This window comes from Sinocyclocheilus anshuiensis, unplaced genomic scaffold (assembly GCF_001515605.1).
Source record: "Sinocyclocheilus anshuiensis isolate Anshui unplaced genomic scaffold, SAMN03320099.WGS_v1.1 scaffold306, whole genome shotgun sequence".
Classification (NCBI taxonomy): domain Eukaryota; kingdom Metazoa; phylum Chordata; class Actinopteri; order Cypriniformes; family Cyprinidae; genus Sinocyclocheilus; species Sinocyclocheilus anshuiensis.
In genome coordinates, this window is record NW_015544175.1 from 2,692,901 (window position 1) to 2,714,624 (window position 21,724).

Here is a 21,724-nt window from a genome sequence, read left to right on the forward strand (position 1 = left end):
GAATGTCAAATCTCAACCCCAAAGGTCATGTCTTCAATTCTCCTCTGACCTCTCCATTCCATTGAGTCTTTGTTGTATCAGTATTCTCTCTGTGACATCTTCACATTCACTAATCTTGCAACAGCTGTCTTTAAAGACTGTTCCCCACTTGGGGCGGCTGAATAGCAGGCATCTGATTTTATCAAGACATATCGTCATCTTGATCTGATTTCTCTATAATTCCCTCAACAGGATTAAGTGTGTATGCATCAAATTGCTGTGAGGTTGGGTATGTTGCAATACGATAGTGTTAGTTTGCCACTGTTATATGAGCAAGACTGCTGTTGTCTTGAATGTCATTGGATTTGGCTGTAGCAGTTACAGAGTGACACAAACTCTGAAAAGTTTGTCTTATTCGTCTTAATAAAATATTATAACAATACCAGAAATTGCTGTTGCACATATAACATTACAATGCACAAAACATTATTTTTGTGTAATACTAACATTCATTTTAGCCCAACTGCAGCACAGGTGACATGGATCTTAATCAGGGTAGTGCCATATTTAATTTTTGACAGGAATGAAAATCTAAATTTCCAATGAATTTAAATTGTGTTAACAAGAATAGGGAATCACAATTTGAATTTGAATGCAAAGAAGTTGAATTAAAATGATTTGATTTTTAAAGAAACTGCAATTTTTAACAAACAATACAAACTTTAAATGTTGGCTTTTTAAGTTTAATAAATCTTAAGTTTTTTAAGTTTAATGTGCCACCTGTAGAACTTTGCATTTAGGTAATATATTTCATCATATTTTATAATACATATTATAATATGTATAATATATTTAATCATATGTGAGATTTGGCCAATTCCATTTAAACTCATAAATTGAAAGGGAGCACATTCTGAATTGCTGCATGCACCTGAAATTTCCTTTGTTTCTCAATCCAAGGCTATAGCATTTCTTTTCAAATCTGGCAGTGCTTTGTTTTTAATTCCAGCCTGGGTGTGTAGGATTTATTGTGCCATAAAAAAAGATGACTTTTTTAGGCTGGCTGATCAGTGAGGTCTGGATAACCCCTTGATTCATTCCCACAACCCTGATTCTGATTATAATACATTAAATCCCCTCTTCATTCCTGCCATAACAAACCTTTGCACTTGCCAAGCTCCTCACTTGCACTGTAAGCTCTCAGCAGGATTTTTTCACAAGTGGAATCAGTCATCAAAGCTTTGTGATTTGTAGTGACCCAGCATTGTTAGATGTGACTGCATGAGGATGCTTTGGCTGTCTGCATGTGCTGATGTTCAAATGATGCACAAGGCCTATTTGTCTAGCCACTAGCAGAATGGAAGTGATTTACAGAGTGATTCTTTAGTAAACAGGAGCTGCTCTCCATTTTCTGCCATGATATTGAATTTATTAGCACGGTGTTAGTATAGAAGCTTGCATTTTGCTTTAACACCCTCTTGTATTTTATGAATTTTAAAGACAAGTAGAGTAGGATGATGAAATAATGACACGGATGCAATGCATCAAAGAAAGTGATTTAACAGTCTATCTTCTATACAATGTAAAACTGCAGGAGGTATAATATAGTTGAGCATTTTGAGTATACATATATTATTTGTGACATTTTGAAGAAGACACCTCCATGAAAGTTAATGCATGAATTCAAAACTAGTTTTGGTACATAAAACAAAATGTTTTTATAAAAAAGATCTAAAAAAAAGTAGCCTCAAAACTACTATTTCTGTAAGGCTTTCCATCAAATAATACCACAGCATAGTAATTTTTCACTTTTCTGTTCTCGTCTGTTCCATTTGACACTTTTATTCTCAGTAGGTGGATCACGAAACACTCTAGAATTGGTTTGTTTCAAAACAAGTTTTCACTTTATACTTTAACAGGTCGGTGACCGTTCCTCAGGCATATAGGCCTCCTTATTGATGCCTGCATTGGGAGAAAATCTTTAACCATGGTGCTGACTTCAACAAATGTGCAAATGACAAACAGCACCCTGTAGATGCAGCTGAAAGAGTGGAAAATCTGCTAACTGCCTCGTAACTTTTCAACTTCTTCACATCATCCATCTCTCTGTCATGGGACTCTACTCTCAGACCATAAGTGTGTTCGTGATTTAAAGAACCATATGCCACATGTCACTTTGAAGAAACCAAGAAAGAACCCACTTCCCAGAGAAAAAGATTAATTGCTTCTATTTGTCCCCAGATACAGTGCCTGTCCTGTAATAACAATGAAAAATAAATCAGTGTCATCACTAAGTTGAGATGTGAAATGACTGTGGTAGGGTCAATGTCAGTGTAGCCTACATTAAATTGAAGGGGAAAATGGGGCTTGCTGGCACAATTTTCATTCTCTGTTCTCTGATGTAGCAAATGAAAGCTTAGGTCCTTGGGTATAAAACAGACACTTTAATTGCCTCATAATATTGCCTAAATTCTATTAATGACTAAAGTTATGTTACATCTATGGTAAAAGTATGCACAGTGAAATATTAATCATTTTCAAACTGTAGTACCACCACTCAACGCATTACTGATATACTTATTTGTATAATTAATTGATGATATAGACGATTTGTATAATTAATTTATGATATCTGATTAATTTTACAATATTTTGTAGTGTTTTAACACTTTGAATTTAAATTAAGTTGACACCAAACATATTTAAGGTTGGAGCAGTCTTTACATGAAAACGTTTTCAACTAAAAACTGTATGCGTTCTGGCTGTTCAGTTACACGACAGTAGCGTTTTGGAAAAAGCAAATATTTGAAAACGGGTTTCAAAGTGTAAGTAAATATTGTATCCATGTAAACTACAAAAGCATGAATTATACGCAGGCGCGTAGTGTTTGTTTCTATCGCCAACTACAGGACTGGCGACAAAGCGTCATAAAGCTTCTGTTTTTTAGTACATTGTTGTCGCATAAACGTGCCTTTTGTTTTCCATATACTATAAGTTAATCTTTTCAGTTACTGAAATATTTCACCTTTTAAATAGAAACGCGCAAAATTTTGCCAAGTCTGTGGTAACCATAGCAACAGGCGACTTCTGGTTCGCTCGGTTTCGTTACGATAATTTCATCCACAAGAATAAATGCTGTGATTTGTTTATCACTAGTACATTTACATTCCATAAATATATCATAAGAATTAATCTAGTTGATGTGTGTGTACCTGCGCTGTAACAACAACTGATTTCGCCTGACATTTTCCTTTAGACATTCTTATTAAAACGGACCCCGTGAACGCCATAGTATAAGTTACACATTGGCTAATTAAAAATAAAAGAAATAACAAAGGCGGAATGCGTGCAAGACTTTTCACGTCTAGCTGACTTGCTGATGTCATTTTCTATAATTGCTCCATCCGAGTTCGGTCAGAGCGAGAAGGCACAATTTGCGCACACTCAAAAGAGCGCACACCACAGCAACGCTCGCGGAGCACTGTGAACACACACGAGATAGGTTGGTGGTGATGAACACAGACCGACGCTGAGCTCTATTGTAGGCTATATCTTTATAGCTTCACATCACCTCGAGCGCTGCGCGTGGACTGTCCTCGCTGCAGTCATCGCTGCGTCTCTGCCTTTCGCCCCAAAGAAAGCTCACCGCAGCTTTCAGCCGATTAGTGAGCACTTCTATCGCGTTGACCTTTTACAGTCGCCCGAAGCAGGAATCGTCAGACCTCCTTTTGGCTCTCCTTTCGGTAAGTCTCTCAATGGCTGTCTGTTTTCGCTGGAATAAGAAACCTTTAGAAAGTCATTATGGATTGACGTGACGATGGTTGAGCTGGTTCATCTAGCCTACCTGCAGCATCGCAATGCATTGCTTCATCACAGAGGATGTAATGTGTATGATTATGATGTTTAAGAATACTTTTGTATTTTGTATACAAACGTCTCACCCTATTAAACCACTTTATTATATGTTATAGCCTATATTTTAAGATTATTCAAATGGAGTGTTAGCAATATTTATATATGCATCACTGTTTGTTGATTTTACATATGCCATTATGAGTTAAAAACATCCAAAGGGGGACCAGAGGACACACTAGTAAAGTTGAGGTCAAAAAATGTGAGCTTGCCTTGTCAAACGAATAGACATTAGTTGACAATGGCCCCAGGTGTACACGTCTGAGACAGCTGTGTTTTACGTAGTTATCTGCGTGTCATACTAGGGCTAGGTGAGAAATGTGTTTGACCGCACAGGTTGGTGCATATAATTTATTTTGTATGCTTTTGATAGAATAAGGTAGTCAAAAAAAAAAAAAAAAAAACAACCAAACGATTGTGACCTGGATTCTTTTTGGAGTTGTATTGTAATTTTGAACCAACCTGAAAGGATTCCAAAAGAAGAGCGAATCTTAAAGATCAAATACAATCATTCTTTGAGTCTGATGTCCTATTTGGTTATTGTGTCATAATCAGAATGCTGCTTGTATTGTATTTTGCTTCTGGAGAGTTAAAGAAAACCTAAAAATGAGCTTTGAAATCCTGAAAATTTCCTTTAAATTCATTTTAATGTCCTATAGGGGCGGTTTATAATTTTAGTAATCATAATTGTACTGGTTGTTCCATATAGCCTATCTAGATGTTGTTTTGTGTTATGATGGAATCCTATAGGAATTTTCCATTAATATCACTTCCAGATTATGATTATGAAAGTCCAACAAGGTTATTTAAGGATTTTTTCAATTAGGAGGATATCATAATGTTGTGATGTTGCTGTTTTATAGTTCAAATTTTAAAATTACCTACTTGACCGACTGTCCTCACTGCTAATACAGCTTCTTATACACTGCAGGATCAATGCATAATGTACAAAAGTGATAGAGCAGAAATAAGAGCGTAGTGACATTTTAAGTATGTATTTCCTATGAATCAATTACTTACAATCTTACACTCTCAAGGTCATACTGTAAAATAATGAAATAAGTGAAATATTTGTTGTATAATGTGACTGTGTGAATAAGCTGGATGTGCTAAATCACGTGGCTGGCTTAATTCGCATGTGTGACATAATTTGTCAGGCTCGTGTGGATGTGAACACTGTTGTGATGAGTCGACTCAGGGTTTAAAACGCCTTTTGATCTCTGGACAGGGCTCAGTTTGCACAGTCATCATAATGCCTGCTAGTCGGTTCTTAGATGACAATTGTTTGTACAACATTGTTGTGTTGATCATAACACAGCATTGTCTGTGCTACAAACATAAAATGAGCTCAACATATATACACAGCAGATCAGAATATGTGTTCCACCGCACTGCTGCTACTTTGGATGAACCACTGCTAGTCTCTGTGTATGCCAAAGATCAGTTTAATCTATCTGCATTACAGCAGTGTCGTGTGAAAAGGCAAAATCATTTTAAGAGATCGATTTAACCTGCGCGATATAGTCACAGGGGACAGAGTATTCTCTCTGGTCTCCTGTTGCAGCTGAAATAGCACTGATGAAGCCTAAATGGAAAATGGAGTGGACTATTGCTTTTTAGTTAGATAGGCTCTTTGGTTCCTTTTATAGCCTGCAGTGACCAATTATTTTCAACAGTATCAGTAGGTCAGTGCTTCACGTTCAGATGGACCTTCTTGTTCAATCTCACACTTCTTAAAGCCACCTATTTTTGTTGTTGTTCATCTAGAATGATGCAACAACCCAGGTGAAAAAGAAATATATTTAAATTGTGCTTTTTCAGACATACTTACTATATTTAAATTATACTATACTAAATGCATATTAAATGTATTATTTTGAAACAACTTTAAGTATATTAAGTGTATTTCAAGATATGTTTAAGTTGGATTTTAATCTATTTGTAATATATTTAATATATTGAAATTGTGTTAAAATGGAACCACTTTAAGTATATTTAGTGCAATTTAAGTGTATTTCTTAAAATACATTTAAAATGTCCTTTTAATACTTCATGAACTACAGTTAGAGTATATTTGAAGCAGAGGTTCCAAAAGCCAGATGCCATACACGCTTGCAGAAGCTGGTACAAATAAGAACATACTGCTATATTTTGGATTCTGTCATCACTCACCCTTAAGATGCTCCAAACCATGTAAGACTTTCGTTCATCTTCAAAAGAAAAGCGGAGATATTTTAATACAAATCTGAGAGATTTATGTCCCTCCGATGAAAGAAGATTCACCAAAGATGTTCACGTTCTACTATACTTTTTAGAAATATACTAATAGTGTGCTTGTGTTTAGCATATTCCTTAAAAGTGTAACTAAGCATATATTTATTACCAAAGTATTTCTAGTATACTTTTTATAAATACATTAAAATTATGCTTCTGTTTAGCATATTTCTTAGAAGTATAACTAAGCATATATTTAATACAAAAGTACTTCTAGTATACTTTTTAGAAATATATTAAAATGCAATTCAATATATTTTTATTGCACTTCAAATAAGCATGTTGGGAATACAAATGTATTATAAACATACTACTTGAATTTCAAGTATATTTTTAATACATTTAATACTACGTCTTTTTCACCTGGGAAGCAATATTTAATTTTTGCCTCTTCTTATTATTTACACTGGGAAAATTAAATCGTAAATGTTGGAATCCCTTTTTAAGCTTTTGAAATGAGTCTTAGTTTTGGCACCGCAGCAAAGACAACACTGAGACAAAAGATTCTCATGCATCCTCATAAAACTGTTCGCTGGAGTGCTCTTAAAAAGATTTAACCATAGGAATTGGAAATTGGTATTGCATCTGTAGTTGTTTCTGATCGCTATGGCACATGGAACGCCCCTTTGGAGAGTTTATGGAAAGTAATCTTAAATTTGGACAGCTTAGATGGGAGCGTCTAAATTTAAAGGGATAGTTCACCCAAGAATGAATGGTCTGTCATCATTTGCTCACCCTCATGTTGTTCCAAACCTGAATCACTTTCTTTCTTTGGCGGAACACAAAAGGAAGATATTTTGTTATCCAAACAATTTTGGTTACCATTGACCCCCATTTTATGAACAAAAACACTGTGACATTTCTCAAAATATCTTTTTTATGTTCCAAAGAAAAAAGCGAAAGTTATACAGGTTTGGAACAACACGAGGGTGTGTAAACGATGACAGAAGTTTCAATTTTGGGTGAACTACCCCATTAGAGAAACTACCCACTCAAGAATGAACATTCTGTCGTCATTTCAAACATATGACTTTTTCTTCAATGGAACACCAAAATAAAATGGTTTTGACCTGCTCTTTTCTATACAGTGAAAATGGATGGTGACCAGTGGCTGTAAAACCCCCAAGACGGAAAAAAACCCCCCATATGATAGCTTTGTGTGATTGAAATTTCAGAAGAAAGTTATATGATGTTCACATGACATCAGTACATGATGATTGATCTTTAATATATGAGTAAACTATTCCATTTCTACAATAGAAATATTGTAAATCTTTGAAATGAAGAGAACAATAGGATTTCACCAATCCTGTTGACAAATTATTGGATCATGTGAACCTTCAGTTTTGCGGCTTGACAGAAATCATGTAAATCTTTGACAATTGAGGGATCAGCTGGATGAGGATTCAATTAGGAATGATGCTGATCGTCTAATTAGTTTGGTATCATAAATCACATTTACAGAATGGGAACGAGCTATGTGGCAATGCATTATCTCTGAATCATAGTCAGTTTCAGGGCAGCTGTTTTTAGCGCTTGGAATTTGCTATGCTGTGCTTTTTTCTCATGGGTGGATCCCTCATAAAGAGAGGTATTCCCCAAGGACACAGGCCTCCAGTGCAGTCTGCAGATCATGGCGGGTTATGCTCCTGCCTTTAAAAGCTCACCGGCTCACAATCTGGGCTTGGTGGTCTCATTTTCATCATGTCTAAAATGTGTAAATGTTTGTTTTGTAGTATTTTCTGCATCCATGTCTTTAGAGAACAGTCAAGACGAATGTCTTTGCCATTTGCTTGAAAATAAAATGCTGTTGTGTGGGAAACTAAATTAGTACTCATTATCATCAGCATCGCTGCTCGTTTGTCAGTCTCAGGCTGAAAATGAATTGTAATGAACTTTGAAGCGCAATGTTCTCATCGAGTGTTTACGTGAGCCTCTATGAGTGTGATAAGAGCTCATCTCTATGATTTAGAAGTGGTGAAGAAATTAAAAAGCAACAGAATTACTCAGCATTTCATCCACAGCACTGCTGCCATGCTTTCCGTCTCTCTCTCTCTCTGCTTTCATTGTATCCGTTATTAATGTAACAGAAGGAAGGGCTTTTTCAATTTGCAAAAAAATGTAAATGTCACGTTGAAGCTTAGGATGTGATGACCTTTTGGTAATTATGCGAATGATGCTTTGTTTAATTAACCCATTTCCGTGACAGTAACGCACACACTGTGTGTGACAGCCATCTAGGGGGAAAAGTGTTAGGGGCCGCTCTTATAAGCATGTGGGCAGGATAAAACACTGCTCGTCCTCCAAAGTAACAGACAAATTTTTAATAATAATTATAAGCTGAAATAGGGGATTTCTTATGAGAATGCTCTTATGCCTATTGAAATATTATTTACTGACACAGTCTATTTTGGAACGTTCTTTAGGCGCCTTATCATTTTTATCTGTGCTAAGACTACTGTATGAATGGCTTTGTGTTAATGAAAATGATGGGATCTTTCAAGAAAAACACTGCACCAGAGGCTTCACTGGTGGTCTCAGACTTTTGGTGTGTTTGTCCCGCTGATCTAAGCCTCCTTTAAATGTAATCAGCCAGCATGAAATGATATAATCCACAATCACTCACTCAAGCCATCATAATTATTCAAGTGCACAGCTTGCTTAGTTTTATTTTAGCCATGATATTAATTATGAAATGAGTATTCCCGCTTGTAACATATCTTTAGTATATTAGTGTTTGTGTGCTTAGCCAAAATCACTTAATGTCCCATTTTCTCAAATTCAATTCAATTTGTATAGTACTGTGACGGTATATATATATATATATATATATATGTGTGTGTGTGTATATATATGACCCTGGACCACAAAACCAGTCTTAAGTCGCTGGGGTATATTTGTAGCAATAGCCAAAAAAACATTGTATGGGTCAAAATTATTGATTTTTCTTTTATGCCAAAAATCATTAGGATATTAGGTAAAGATCATGTTCCATGAAGATATTTTGTAAATTTCCTACTGTAAATATATTAAAACTTAATTTTTGATTAGTAATATGCATTATGCATTGCTTCATTTGGACAACTTTAAAGGCGATTTTCTCAGTATTTTGTTTTTTTGCACCCTCAGATTACAGATTTTCAAATAGCTTTATCTCTGCCAATTGTCCTATCCTAACAAACCATACATCAACGTAAAGCTTATTTAGTCAGGTTTCAGATTATGTATAAATCTCAATTTCGAAAAATTTACTCTTATGACTGGTCCATGGTCACATACATATATATATATACTGCATAGGATATTTAAGATAAAGAAAAAAACCTTGGATCCAATCTTAGCTAGAGAAGGACACCTTCTTGAGCTGGCCCTTATTTAAACAAACGTATGGCCCATTCTGTGAAACGGGTCCCTTTTCACGTTTGATTTCGAAGGTGATTATGTATGAATTTTATAAGGTTTTAAATATTCTGTCTGTGTTTATAAATATAAAAGTGTTTATATTTATACTATTCTGTTCAAAAGTTTGGGGTCAGTAAATATTTTGTCTTTTTTGAGAGAAATTTATAATTTATTCAGTAAGGATGGTTTAAATTGATCAAAAGTGACTGAAAAAACATTGTTTTTCAAAATACTGTTTTTTATTTATTTCTATTCATCAAAGAATCCTGAAAAAGGTATCACAGTTTCCAGAAAAATATTAAGCAGCACAACTGCTTTCAACATTGATAATAAGAAATGTTTTTGAGCACCAAATCAGCATATTAGAATGATTTCTAAAGGATCATGTGACAGAAGACTGGAGTAATGGCCACTGAAAATTAAACGTTGCCATCACAGAAATAAATGACATCTTAACATATACTAAAATAGAAAACATTTATTTTAAATTGCAATAATATTTCACAATGTTACAGTTCTTACTGTATTTTGACCATAAATGCTGCCTTGGTCAGCATAAGAAACTTAAACAATCATACCAACCCCAAACTTTTGAATGGTATATGGGAGGGACACAAATGGCCTCAGTCTTGTAGAACAACCTTTATACATTTTATACAATTCATGCAGTTAAAATGAACTACAGCACAGCCCCAGGCAGAGTGAGATCATAGCTATTTTGATTTCTGTGCCTTGCAGACACCATGGGGAAACAGAACAGCAAGCTGACCCCTGAGGTAATGGAGGACCTGGTGAAGAACACAGAATTTAATGAACATGAACTCAAACAGTGGTACAAAGGCTTCCTGAAGGATTGCCCCAGTGGCCGACTCAACCTGGACGAGTTCCAGCAGCTGTATGTTAAGGTAGGGATGCTAGTCGCTCTGTGATACATTTCCCTACATGTGCTGGCTTTTCGTTGGTCTTGTTCCAGACTGAAGAGTTCACTGAGGAGTGCATCAGATGCACCTTGTAATTTAAAAGTGACTGGAAGAGCTTTCTGAATCATTCAGTTAGATAGTCTGATGTATAACCAAATACACCAAATGATGGCACCAAACTGAATTCAGGTCTCCAGGGCTACGCTAGCTGTCTATTCAAATGGCTGGATTTTATGGCATGTCAAGCACGAACAGTTACTGTCACGACAGGTTTTACTCTCTTTAGTAGTTTAGTCTTTTAGATTTGTTAGGATATATATTACAGTTTTGACTGTTTGGTAAGGAAACCTTCTGCTGCAGATAACACTTTGTCTGCTGAGTGTATCTACTGTACAGCCTTGCAGTTCCAATTATAACATGACACTACCTGCTGCATAATATGAATATGAATTATGTAAAGATATTATACAAGATCATTTCTACTAACAGCCAGAGTAAATAACCACAGGTCTCACAGCTCTGCTCAGAAACCACAATGCTTTCAGATTGGCTAGAAATATAAAGAAATAACATTTATCTGCTGTACACTCTAAAAAATGCTGGGTTGTTTTAACCAAACTTTGGGTCAAATATGGACTAACGCAACCGTTGGGTTAAAGTTTTACATTAAATTTTTAAACTAAAAGTTGGGTTAGTCCATATTTGACCCAAAGCTGGGTTGAAACAACCCTGCATTTTTTAGTGTATGTCTTTGTAATTATCATATTTAACAACAACGGCAATAACAACAAAGCAATAAATTCTACTATTGCATCAACATAACTGCATCAACATGCAATGAAAATGCATTTACAGATCCAAAGTAATTCAATAATAAAACAGTCACACTTAATAATCATACAGTAATCCTAAGTGTACACTGATGGCTTGAAGTCCTCCACATTATTTCTATGAATGGTGATATTTTATTTGTTGAGCCTTTATGATGATTAAATTACAAACAAAAATCCAAATAACTTTACTTTAGACAAACGCCAGCATTTTTTAGAGTGTAGGCAAAGCCTTTAAGTGATCTGGGATGGTGGTTTTTACAGCAAAAAGATATCAATGAGATAGTTTTATTTAAATCCAAGAGAGAGGAAATAGATGACCTCGCATTAGCAGGGCAATGAGTTCCTGCAGACTGGACTGAATGATTGTTTGTGTGTGTGTGTGTGTGTGTGTGTGTGTGTGTGTGTGTGTGTGTGTGTGTGTTAAAACTTACTCTGCTTGTGGCATAGGAATACTGGGAGGAGGTGTTTTGTAATTGGCCTTTTTTTTCAGTGATGAATCATCCTTGCTTTTTAATTGAATTAATGTGGCATGAGTTTTTTTTGTTTAGTTTAGTTTTGTTTTTTGTACACGCTGCAGAATTACTGTTAATTTTTTATCTGTGTAGCATTACTCAATGTACTATAGACATATTTTAAAAAACAAAAACGAATAAAAATTACACATAAAAAATGTATTATACTTTAACAAAAATGTACATGAAAGCAGAAAATATAAAAATAAAATCTAATTCAAAATATTCGAACTTTAAAGTGAAAATATAAAAATAAAAAATAAAATCTAATATTAACAAAAACTACAATAGTATCTCAATGATACTAAAATAACACTGATATATAGTATATAGTATGTGATCTATATATATAATCTAAAATATAGCTAAAATAATAATATAAAAATAATGTATTAGTATAATAATTGTATATATAATTTAATGTTTATATATATATAAATATATAATTTAATTGTATGTAATTATATAACATAATATATTATTATTTAAATATTAATTTCTGAAAGTATAATATAGTATATATTTATTATAATATTTTATATTTTTATTTACATTATCAGCATGAACCAATAACTGTACCTGCTAGGCAAATGTATTCAGATATTTTATTTAGAATGAACACTATTTGCAAAACATTTATATGGATAAAAATTATGGCAGCCTTTTTCCTTACCATTTATCATTTTTAAGGTATTTGACATGCTATCTTTGTACCAGTATAGTTTTTTTTATAGATGTGGGCAATAATCTGAGCTCCTCTATAGGGTTAGAGGGAATAATTTGAGCCCATAAATGAGCATGATTTAAATGGGCAAAGCTTGGTAGACTGCTAGCATTGTCTTTTGTTCTGTTTTTGTGGAAGCCATATTGGTTGCTAAATTTAGCATCTTTTCAATGATTCATGCTTTTTCAATAATAGGTTGCCAGACTAGACTAGGGATGAGATCAGTTCTATGGATAAATGAACTGCTCTCTGTATTATCTGTTTTTTTACACTGTTTTGTACAGTGACTATTTTTAGATGTATTGTTTTTATGTGATTTCAGTGATTGTATGATAATTATACATAATTCATAAATTTATAATGATAAATATTATAATTTCAACTCATATCAGTATTGCATATCCATACTTATTCAGTAAGTAGCCATGAAATAATAGGATAACAACCAGCCAGCTGGACATTATCGCAAAATAAACCCTTTAAGGGTGACACAAGACCCCTCCAACTTGACTGCATAGGTTTACTGGGCTTGAATGGCTGTACATTATCCCTTATGTGTAACAACGTAAATAATGGAATGGAACGTGGAGTCGTGAAAATGGCTGACTATTTAAAGTGACAATATGTGGCAAAGTTCCCATTCTATTCTTAGCATTTTACTCCATGGCAAAATACCTCAGTGCATATCCCTCAGGCTCCAACAGTGCCACACTAGCTACAGTATATTATTAACCTTAAGGATGCAACTCCTCTGTGATTAATCTGCCAGTAGTATCCAGAAGTGATGGCTGTACATGGTGTCAGTAAAGTGATCCCTTTGTCTCCTGGGGTTTGATTGTTTCCTGCGGTTTCAGATGTTAATACTGTGACAACAGTAATGAGGTGCTGTGTAATGTACTTTAGGTTTGTGCTGAATAAAGCACTTCAATAGTGCATGTTCAAATCTAATTGGCAGTTAAAGAGATGGCATACAATGTGATGAGGTGGTTGGTTGGACACAAAAATGTGACAGTAAAGCCTCGTTCACACAGAGATTCTGGAAAATACAAGGATAATATGTCCCGTGATTTGTCCCGGGATCATTTGATTTTGGTTCATTCACACTGCCAGTGATTTTCCTGAATCTGTGCGCGTGTTTCACATGACATTACGATGTGACGTGTAATGTGATGTGTACCGTTCCACTATGCTGGTGAACAATCTCGGCTTCAGCACAGATAGTGAGGAGCTCCCTGATCAATGCTTCATTCCAGTTTGCACATATTTTTTCGTCGTGAATGTTGATCTGCCTTCAAAACACCCTGTAAAAGAGTTGCTCGATAACGTGTGTCAGCACTATACGACACATCCTTTACGGCATTGGTCCTGCCTTTTGTTCACACAGGGCTCATTCCGGGACTGATCCCGGCAATGTTACTAGGTCCCCATCCTAGGTCTAGGTCGTGTTTTCGTTCACACAGAAGGCCTGTGTGAAAGGGGCTTAAATCTCTTGAGTAGAAGGGGGGTGGGGGTATGCAGGGGATTCCAACATGCTCCTGTTTGACACCAGTTTATTACATCACCCTCACCAGACAGACCTTCATCTTGTGGCCAAACAGAGAGCTGTGATGGATCGAACAACAGCCCTGATCTGAACTCACAGCACTGTGGAATGACAGGATGACGTCTGGTTTGTGGCTCTGGTGTGGCATAGACAATGATGTGGCTAGACTTTCTTCATCACATGAATGTGTGTTTTTTTTTAATCAGGTCTAATATATTTGAAGTCACCTATAGCTAATGTATTTCTGAAAATTGACAAAATTATAAAAATCTAACACTGTTACAAATCTAAAAGATTCTATTTGTTAACATTATATCTGTTAATATTATTTAATGGACTTTTAACTAAAAATGAACAGTTGTATTTTTATTAACTAATCAAAAAATAACCAAAAAATAGTTGTCTTTCAGCAAATTAACTGATTAATTGATTAATTCATTGTAATTATTGGTATAATTAATTTAATTGTAGTAATAGGTATTACTTAAAATTGTAAAAATCTGTTTTGTTTGAATACTTTATTTTGTAGTTTTAATTGTAATTCTTTCAAATAAAGTAATTAAGTAATAATTTTAAAATAACAGGGACAATCTCTTGCAAAGTTCTGCCAAACTTTCGTTTTATATAGGAAATGCATCAACACAAGTACAAAAAACTGCTCATCAAGGCATTTGATGGATTTTAAGTTATTTTATGTTTGTCTGTCACTGCCCTCTTCTGTCGATCAACCACACAGTCAAACACACACACACACACACACACACACACACACACACAGTCTGTTACAGTAGGCATATCATTGAAGTTGACTTCCAGTTAACTTCCGATTTTCTAAAATTAGCTCACTTTCATTTTCCCATGCTCAGCATGAAAACATGCATAGGCTGTCTGGGCCTGTTTCTTTTTGCACTTGTTTTGTGTGTACAAAGATATCAAAAAAATAAAAGCAGGCTTCTAGAGTTTCTAGTGCTTAATTTCTATCACAAAGACAACATCACTTTTAATAGCATGTTACTTTAACTGTGTCATGGGAATTTTTCATCCCTTCTTGAATTTAATTAGATTTTCTGTCAAATATAGACCTAAATACTCAGTACAGAAAATTCATTCATGTGGTCAAGGCTACACACCAGAACGAGAGGAAATTCTGATTCTCCTTTTTTTAACCATGGCATCACTAATGTTCTTCTGTCATAGAAGTTGGTGTTATGATGTTTTTGCTGTAAAATCAGATTACACGCAGTAACAAAGTGAAACAGACCAAAAGGATCCTTAATGTCAGATGGTGAGATGTGGCAGGTGAGGCTAAACGACTGTCCATGTGTGTTTAAGTACAGTAGCAGAAGTGTCGGAATGCAGTAATGAATGTCCTACGTACTCTGGATTTATTGAAGTATCCATTTTGTTTAATAATAGCTTTGTGGAGAAGATGGAGGACCTCGGTGTCACACAAGGTTGTCTTGGAGAAGGAGACAAATTGCCTCCCTGCGATCAATAGGACACCATCTTATTCCCCATCCACAGTTCTTCTAAGATGACCTATCAGGGATAACAAGCCTTGTTTTTTTCATATTTCTAGTATCATTATCATAAATCCTTGTTAGTTCAGGCTATCAATTCATTTGCATTTTTCATATTGACGTATTTAATAATAATTATCATCATAATAATGGCTTTTTTAGAAGAATAGTTTTTGGTCTCCCAAAAGCGGTGTATGACTCACACATTAAAAAGGCTTTATTATTATTGGATTTATTTTTTTTAATTCAGCTTTATTTTAGATAATGACAGTGTACTTCATTTTGCTGAATGAACATAATATCAAGAAAGTAATGCTCTTGAGTCATAACAAGTGATGTATCAGTGGTATGCACAGGGTCAGAGGTCTCTGCAGTGGTGGAAAAATCTTAATATATAGTTCAGTCATGAAACTCTTCCGAGCAGCTGATTAGTTTACTTAACGCTGATTGCTCATCCAAACATTTAATTTTTCCTATATAAGTAACTTATTTATTCCTGACTTGTATTGAATCAGTTCATTGCAGCGCGCCATGGGATTTTGCTAACCCTCCACCTTCCCCAGCACCACCTGCCTAGATCTGCTCGGGGGTTCTCCCTATTTTCCTTACAGCAGTCTTAATTCAAGTCACTGTTTCACGTGCATTTCAGATGTATCCTTACTCCAGCAGCAGCAGCAGCAGCAGCAGCAGCAGCAGCAGCAGCAGCAACGTAGCAGATCTAGTCTGCCAAGACCAAGCCTATGCACATTCCATGCTTACTAATAAATGCTGGTAAAATTTATTCCGAGAGTTGTCATGATTGAAATAAAATTAATTAGAACAGATACAACTTATACATATCTAACTAACTGCATTTACATAATTTTAAGGTAAAATATGTATTTTTGTTGCTAGCATCACCAAACTGAATTGCAAAAATAATGCATCAAACTGAACACACCCCCTGTATTCTATTGGTCAGTCAAACAGATAGTCCCGGCCCAAACTCACACCATTGGTTGAACAAGTGTTGCTGTATCGGACCAGTCAGGATGCTAAAACCAACAGAACCATGTCCAAAGTGTAAACAGTTTAATTTGAGAGGGTTCTGGTTGTGTTGTGCCACCTGGTTTCAGTTGTGTAAATACATTGAAATTAACTTCTTTAATGATTAGATGGGCATGTCCGAATATGAGGAAGGTACCTTCACCTGCCTTAGTTTAATTAACTGAAAACTTGCGTGATTACATAAATGCCACTAGGCTGCAATATGTCTAAGACTGCTGTATCGGGGGGCGTTACATGAAAAAAAATTAAATAAAAATAATGCTTCCACCAGTTAATCTCATGAATTTATTAATATTAATAAATAAATATTATTAATATTATTATTATTGTACATTAATGACCTATTTTATTTATGTATTAAAAAATATATATTTTATTTTATTTTATTTTATTTTATTTTATTTTATTTTATTTTATTTTATTGACTTGACTTGACGACTTGACTTGACTTGACTTGACTTGACTTGACTTGACTTGACTTGACTTGACACGACACGACACGACACGTTGCATCCATTGGAGGAGCTCTTCTTTAGAAAGGCTAGCATATGTGTTCATGTGTTGACCGCAGTCTGCCCCACCCGACATGGAAAGGGGGCTTGTGATTACTATTTTATTTTATCTGAAAAATTCACCTGGGGTTAAGTGTCTTGCTCACGGGCACAATGGCTCTCAAGCTCAAAGGTCACTCCCACTGGGGTCAGAACGTACAACCTTTGGATTACCAGCCCAGAGCATCAACCACTCAGTCTCTACAAAGTTGACTTGACTTGACTTGACTTGACTTGACTTGACTTGACTTGACACGACACGACACGACACGTTGCATCCATTGGAGGAGCTCTTCTTTAGAAAGGCTAGCATATGTGTTCATGTGTTGACCGCAGTCTGCCCCACCCGACATGGAAAGGGGGCTTGTGATTACTATTTTATTTTATCTGAAAAATTCACCTGGGGTTAAGTGTCTTGCTCACGGGCACAATGGCTCTCAAGCTCAAAGGTCACTCCCACTGGGGTCAGAACGTACAACCTTTGGATTACCAGCCCAGAGCATCAACCACTCAGTCTCTACAAAGTGCGATTGAATTGCAGAGTGTAAAATATAGTCATAGACAAACACAATGTAACAAAGTAACAGCTCTAGAAGCATTAGCATGAATTTGCTTGATTGTTTTCTTGATTTAAGTTGTGAACGTTCACTGAAGCAGAACTGTTATGAGGTATGTGGGCCGTTGATTCAATTAAAAGTTTGATTGCACTGAAAAGAAAAGCAGTTCTCAGAAACGTCAGCAAATCTCTCATTTCTAAGAGAATCAAGGGAATTGCATTGCAGCGGCACTCTGTATTGGTCTTTAAATCAGCCCTGACCATTCATGAAGATAAATTAACTGTTTGTTTTTTCTTCCTATTCAGAATCAGATCCGAAGTGAACGGTTAGGAATAAAAAGTGTTTACATAATGCTATTGGGGGCTGTTAGTGCCAGCCAAGCTCAATTATCCCTTGGGCACATTGCCCATATAATTCAATCAGTAGTGCAGAGGGAGGGTGATTATCCATGACCCCTGTGTTAGTGAAGTCAACTCAGTTTGTGGTGCTAACCTGCCTTCTCAGGATATTGTGTTAACTTAGTCCTGTTCCTTTGAGACCTTATTATCTGCTTGTTGAAATGCATTGTGCTGTAGAGGCCTATAAGGGCTGTCTAGAGCTGCTTTGATACACTGGTTCATAGGAAGAATGTATTAGGTTGAAAGGTTAGTTTGCACTGGCTACAGCATGCAGTTATATAATCATATATTAAGATTAATGTTGTAGTTTGCAAAACTCACTAATAATCATGGATTTTGTAGTACTTTTTGTATATTAAACGTGAAATCTGACAAGGATATAAACTTGTTTATATAAAATATTTTATTGGTCCTTTTAGGAGTGGGCTGCCATCTGAAAGTAAAGTAAAATCAATGAGGTGAAAGTCAAACTAAGAATGCACTTTTTCTCTTCAAGAGTGCCTTTCTTTTTTCATTCTTAATTTATAAGATTGGTGTGAAATGAAGATTGAGTCTTGGCTTTTTAGGAAAACCATAAGATGTGAAGTATGATGGTTTATAATCCAGAGTCTGGGATGCTTAAACTTATGGTTGAGTTAGCCTGTGAAAAACACTCAAGGTGAACTAAACCCTCAGAATCCCCCACTGGTACAGTAGATAAAAGTCATGATAGAGATACTCTGACCAGTTCAACAAGGGTTGTATCCAACATGACAACATTATAAATTGGCCTTTGTCAGGTTACACCGACCTTTTCATATACCATTTGTCTCATTATGCTTACATTATCATACTTTATTTATCTAGGTATGGGCCACAATGATTGACAGTTAAGCACTTTGCACTAGTTGATCTACATTTGTTATACAGAGTATGTTATTTATAGGATATCTAGTCTCTTATGCTCAAGGTTGCATTTAATAAAAAAAAAAACAGTAAAAACAATAATATTGTGAAATATTATTACAATTTAAAATAACTGTTTTGTATTTTAATACATTTTAATATGTCATTTAATCCTGTGATGCAAAACTGAATTTTCAGCAGCCATTACTCCAGTTTTCAGTGTCACATGATCCTTCAGAAATCATTTTAATATGCTGATTTGGTGCTCAAGAAACATTTCTTATTATTATCAGTGTTGCTGCTTCAAGAATTAGTTCACTTCCAGAATAAAAATTTCCTGATAATTAACACACCCCCATTTCATCCAAGATGTTCATGTCTTTCTGTCTTCAGTCGCAAAGAAATTAAAGGTTTTTGAGGAAAACATTACAGGATTTTTCTTCATATAATGGACTTCTATGTGGCCAACGGGTTGAAGGACTTCAATGCAGCTTCAAAGGGCTCTACACGATTCCAGCCAATTAGGAATAGGGGTCTTATCTAGTGAAACGATCAGTCATTTTCTAAAAAAAATAAATATAATTTTTAACCACAAATGCACATCTTGCACTAGCTCCACAATGCGCGTCCGCAAAGTCACGCATTACATAATCACGTTGGAAAAGTCAAGCACAGTTAGCTCTTCGTCTGTGTACTCCGGTTCGAAAAGGTAGGGTAGGGCGAAAAACTCCATCTCATTTGACATCGTTGTTTTACCTTTTTTTGTAAAGGGCATTTGACTTTCTTTGCACGTTCGCTTTGTAAACACTGGGTCGGTACTTCCGCCTACGTCACACGTGACCTTTCCAACGTGACTACGTAATGCGTGAAGTTAAGCTAGTACGAGATGAGCATTTGTGGTTAAAAAGTATATACATTTTTATTTTTTTTAAGAAAATGACCGATCGTTTCGCTAGATAAGACCGCTATTCCTCGGCTGGGATCGTGTAGAGCCCTTTGAAGCTGCATTGAAACAGCAATTTGGACCTTCAACCCGTTGGCCACCACTGAAGTCCATTATAAGGAGAAAAATCCTGGAATGTTTTCCTTAAAACCCATAATTTCGTTGCAACCGAAGAAAGGAAGACATGAACATCTTGGATAACATGGGGTGAGTAAATTATCAGGAAATATTTACTCTGGAAGTGAACTAATCCTTTAATATTTTTGTGGATTCAGAATGATACATGATTCTTTGATGAATTGAAAGTCTTGGCTTTTTTCAGCATTTATTTGAAGTCTCTGCTGCACTTTTGATCAAATGAATGTAGAAAATTAAAAATATTAATTAAGAAATAGTAAAAATAAAAAAGCGTTTTGAGGCCCCTTCATTGTGCTTCATTCCATTGGGTCTAAATGCCAGCCTAAATTATTCAGGTCTCCCCTAAACAGTTGATTAGTCATTCAGGCAACCCAGTGACTAGTAAGTTTTGAAAATATGTAATTTTGTACTGTGCATCAGTTATGTTGCTTTGGAACAGTTGCTGGAGATTTTGCTGGCCACTGAAAATGTATTTCTCAGAGTTGCACCACTTGCACACATCAAGCACACTATCACATCAAGCATTATAGCGCAACTACAACAAACTGGGGAAATCCAGATAAACTGCTGGGTTAATCTTTATCTTGACTCACATGACATGACATTGCAATTGCCAATACAAACCTCCCAAGGCAATTCAAAGTGGCTTTAAGAACCAAACCAAAAACTTTAAAGACTATGAAGAAAAAAGGCTTCTTAGGAGATATGCAAACAGTTTATTTGATAATTTGCACGAAATGTCTCCAGATAGATATGTAAGGATATGCATTATGTCCCAGAAATGGCTAATTAGACATGTATTGCCATAACATATCATTACTACTCAGTCATTCCCTGGCTAATTAGAAAGTTATTAGCAATTCAATAGGTACAGTTGATCTGAGGAGCTTGAATTTGCTTTATAGCTCCAAATCAAGTGTAAAAGCAGGAAGAACTCAGAACAGCATGCCACCATCAGTTTACATAATCCATAGCTGAGCCTAGCGATGCTCGTTATCATGCTAATTTAAACATAGTGCAGATGGCACGCTGTCTTTTGCTGAATAAGAGAGTTCTTTAACTTCGCTCATTTTCTCAGCAGGAGGATGACATCATCTCGTTGTGGCATTCACCTTCTGAATGCTTTCCTTGGCCTGTCGTGAAATAACTTGTGTATGTTGGGAGGAAAGGACAGGTTGCATTAATTATAGGACATTGTTTTTTCATGATTCATAGGCTTGAAGAGAAGCACTTTGCTGTAAAGGAAGAAAGAGGCTTTTAATATGTTCTCGTATAGAGGAGTGGAGGAAAATCAGTCATGTGTAATTAATTTTCTTGGTACATTTCTTGTTTTGTGAAGTATTATATTCTGTGACAAAGTGGGTCATTTTTCATCTTTAAAGGAGAAGTGTGTAATTTTTTTGCTATGTTAAAAAGGCAAGTTTTTGCTTTAGCTTTAATATTTTCAGTGACGATACTTGAAAAATGATAAATTTAGAGACAGAACTTATTTTAGAGTGCTGACAGCATGTGCTTTTATCAGTAATTTTTTTATTATTTTTGTCTATTCTAGTTAAATGTCTAATGACAACTGTAAATAAGACATT

The 21,724-nt window shown here is 35.4% G+C and overlaps 1 protein-coding gene across 1 annotated transcript in view; it reads left to right on the plus strand.

Moving 5' to 3' along the window:
- The first annotated feature begins 3,413 nt into the window (after positions 1 to 3,413).
- LOC107696189 (visinin-like protein 1) overlaps positions 3,414 to 21,724 on the plus strand; it is a 28,572-nt gene continuing 10,261 nt past the window's right edge. The window contains exons 1-2 of the mRNA XM_016496419.1: positions 3,414 to 3,722; positions 10,306 to 10,472. Of these exons, the coding sequence (XP_016351905.1) occupies positions 10,311 to 10,472 (162 nt within the window). The 5' untranslated portion in view covers positions 3,414 to 3,722; positions 10,306 to 10,310. The remainder of the gene's footprint in view (positions 3,723 to 10,305; positions 10,473 to 21,724) is intronic.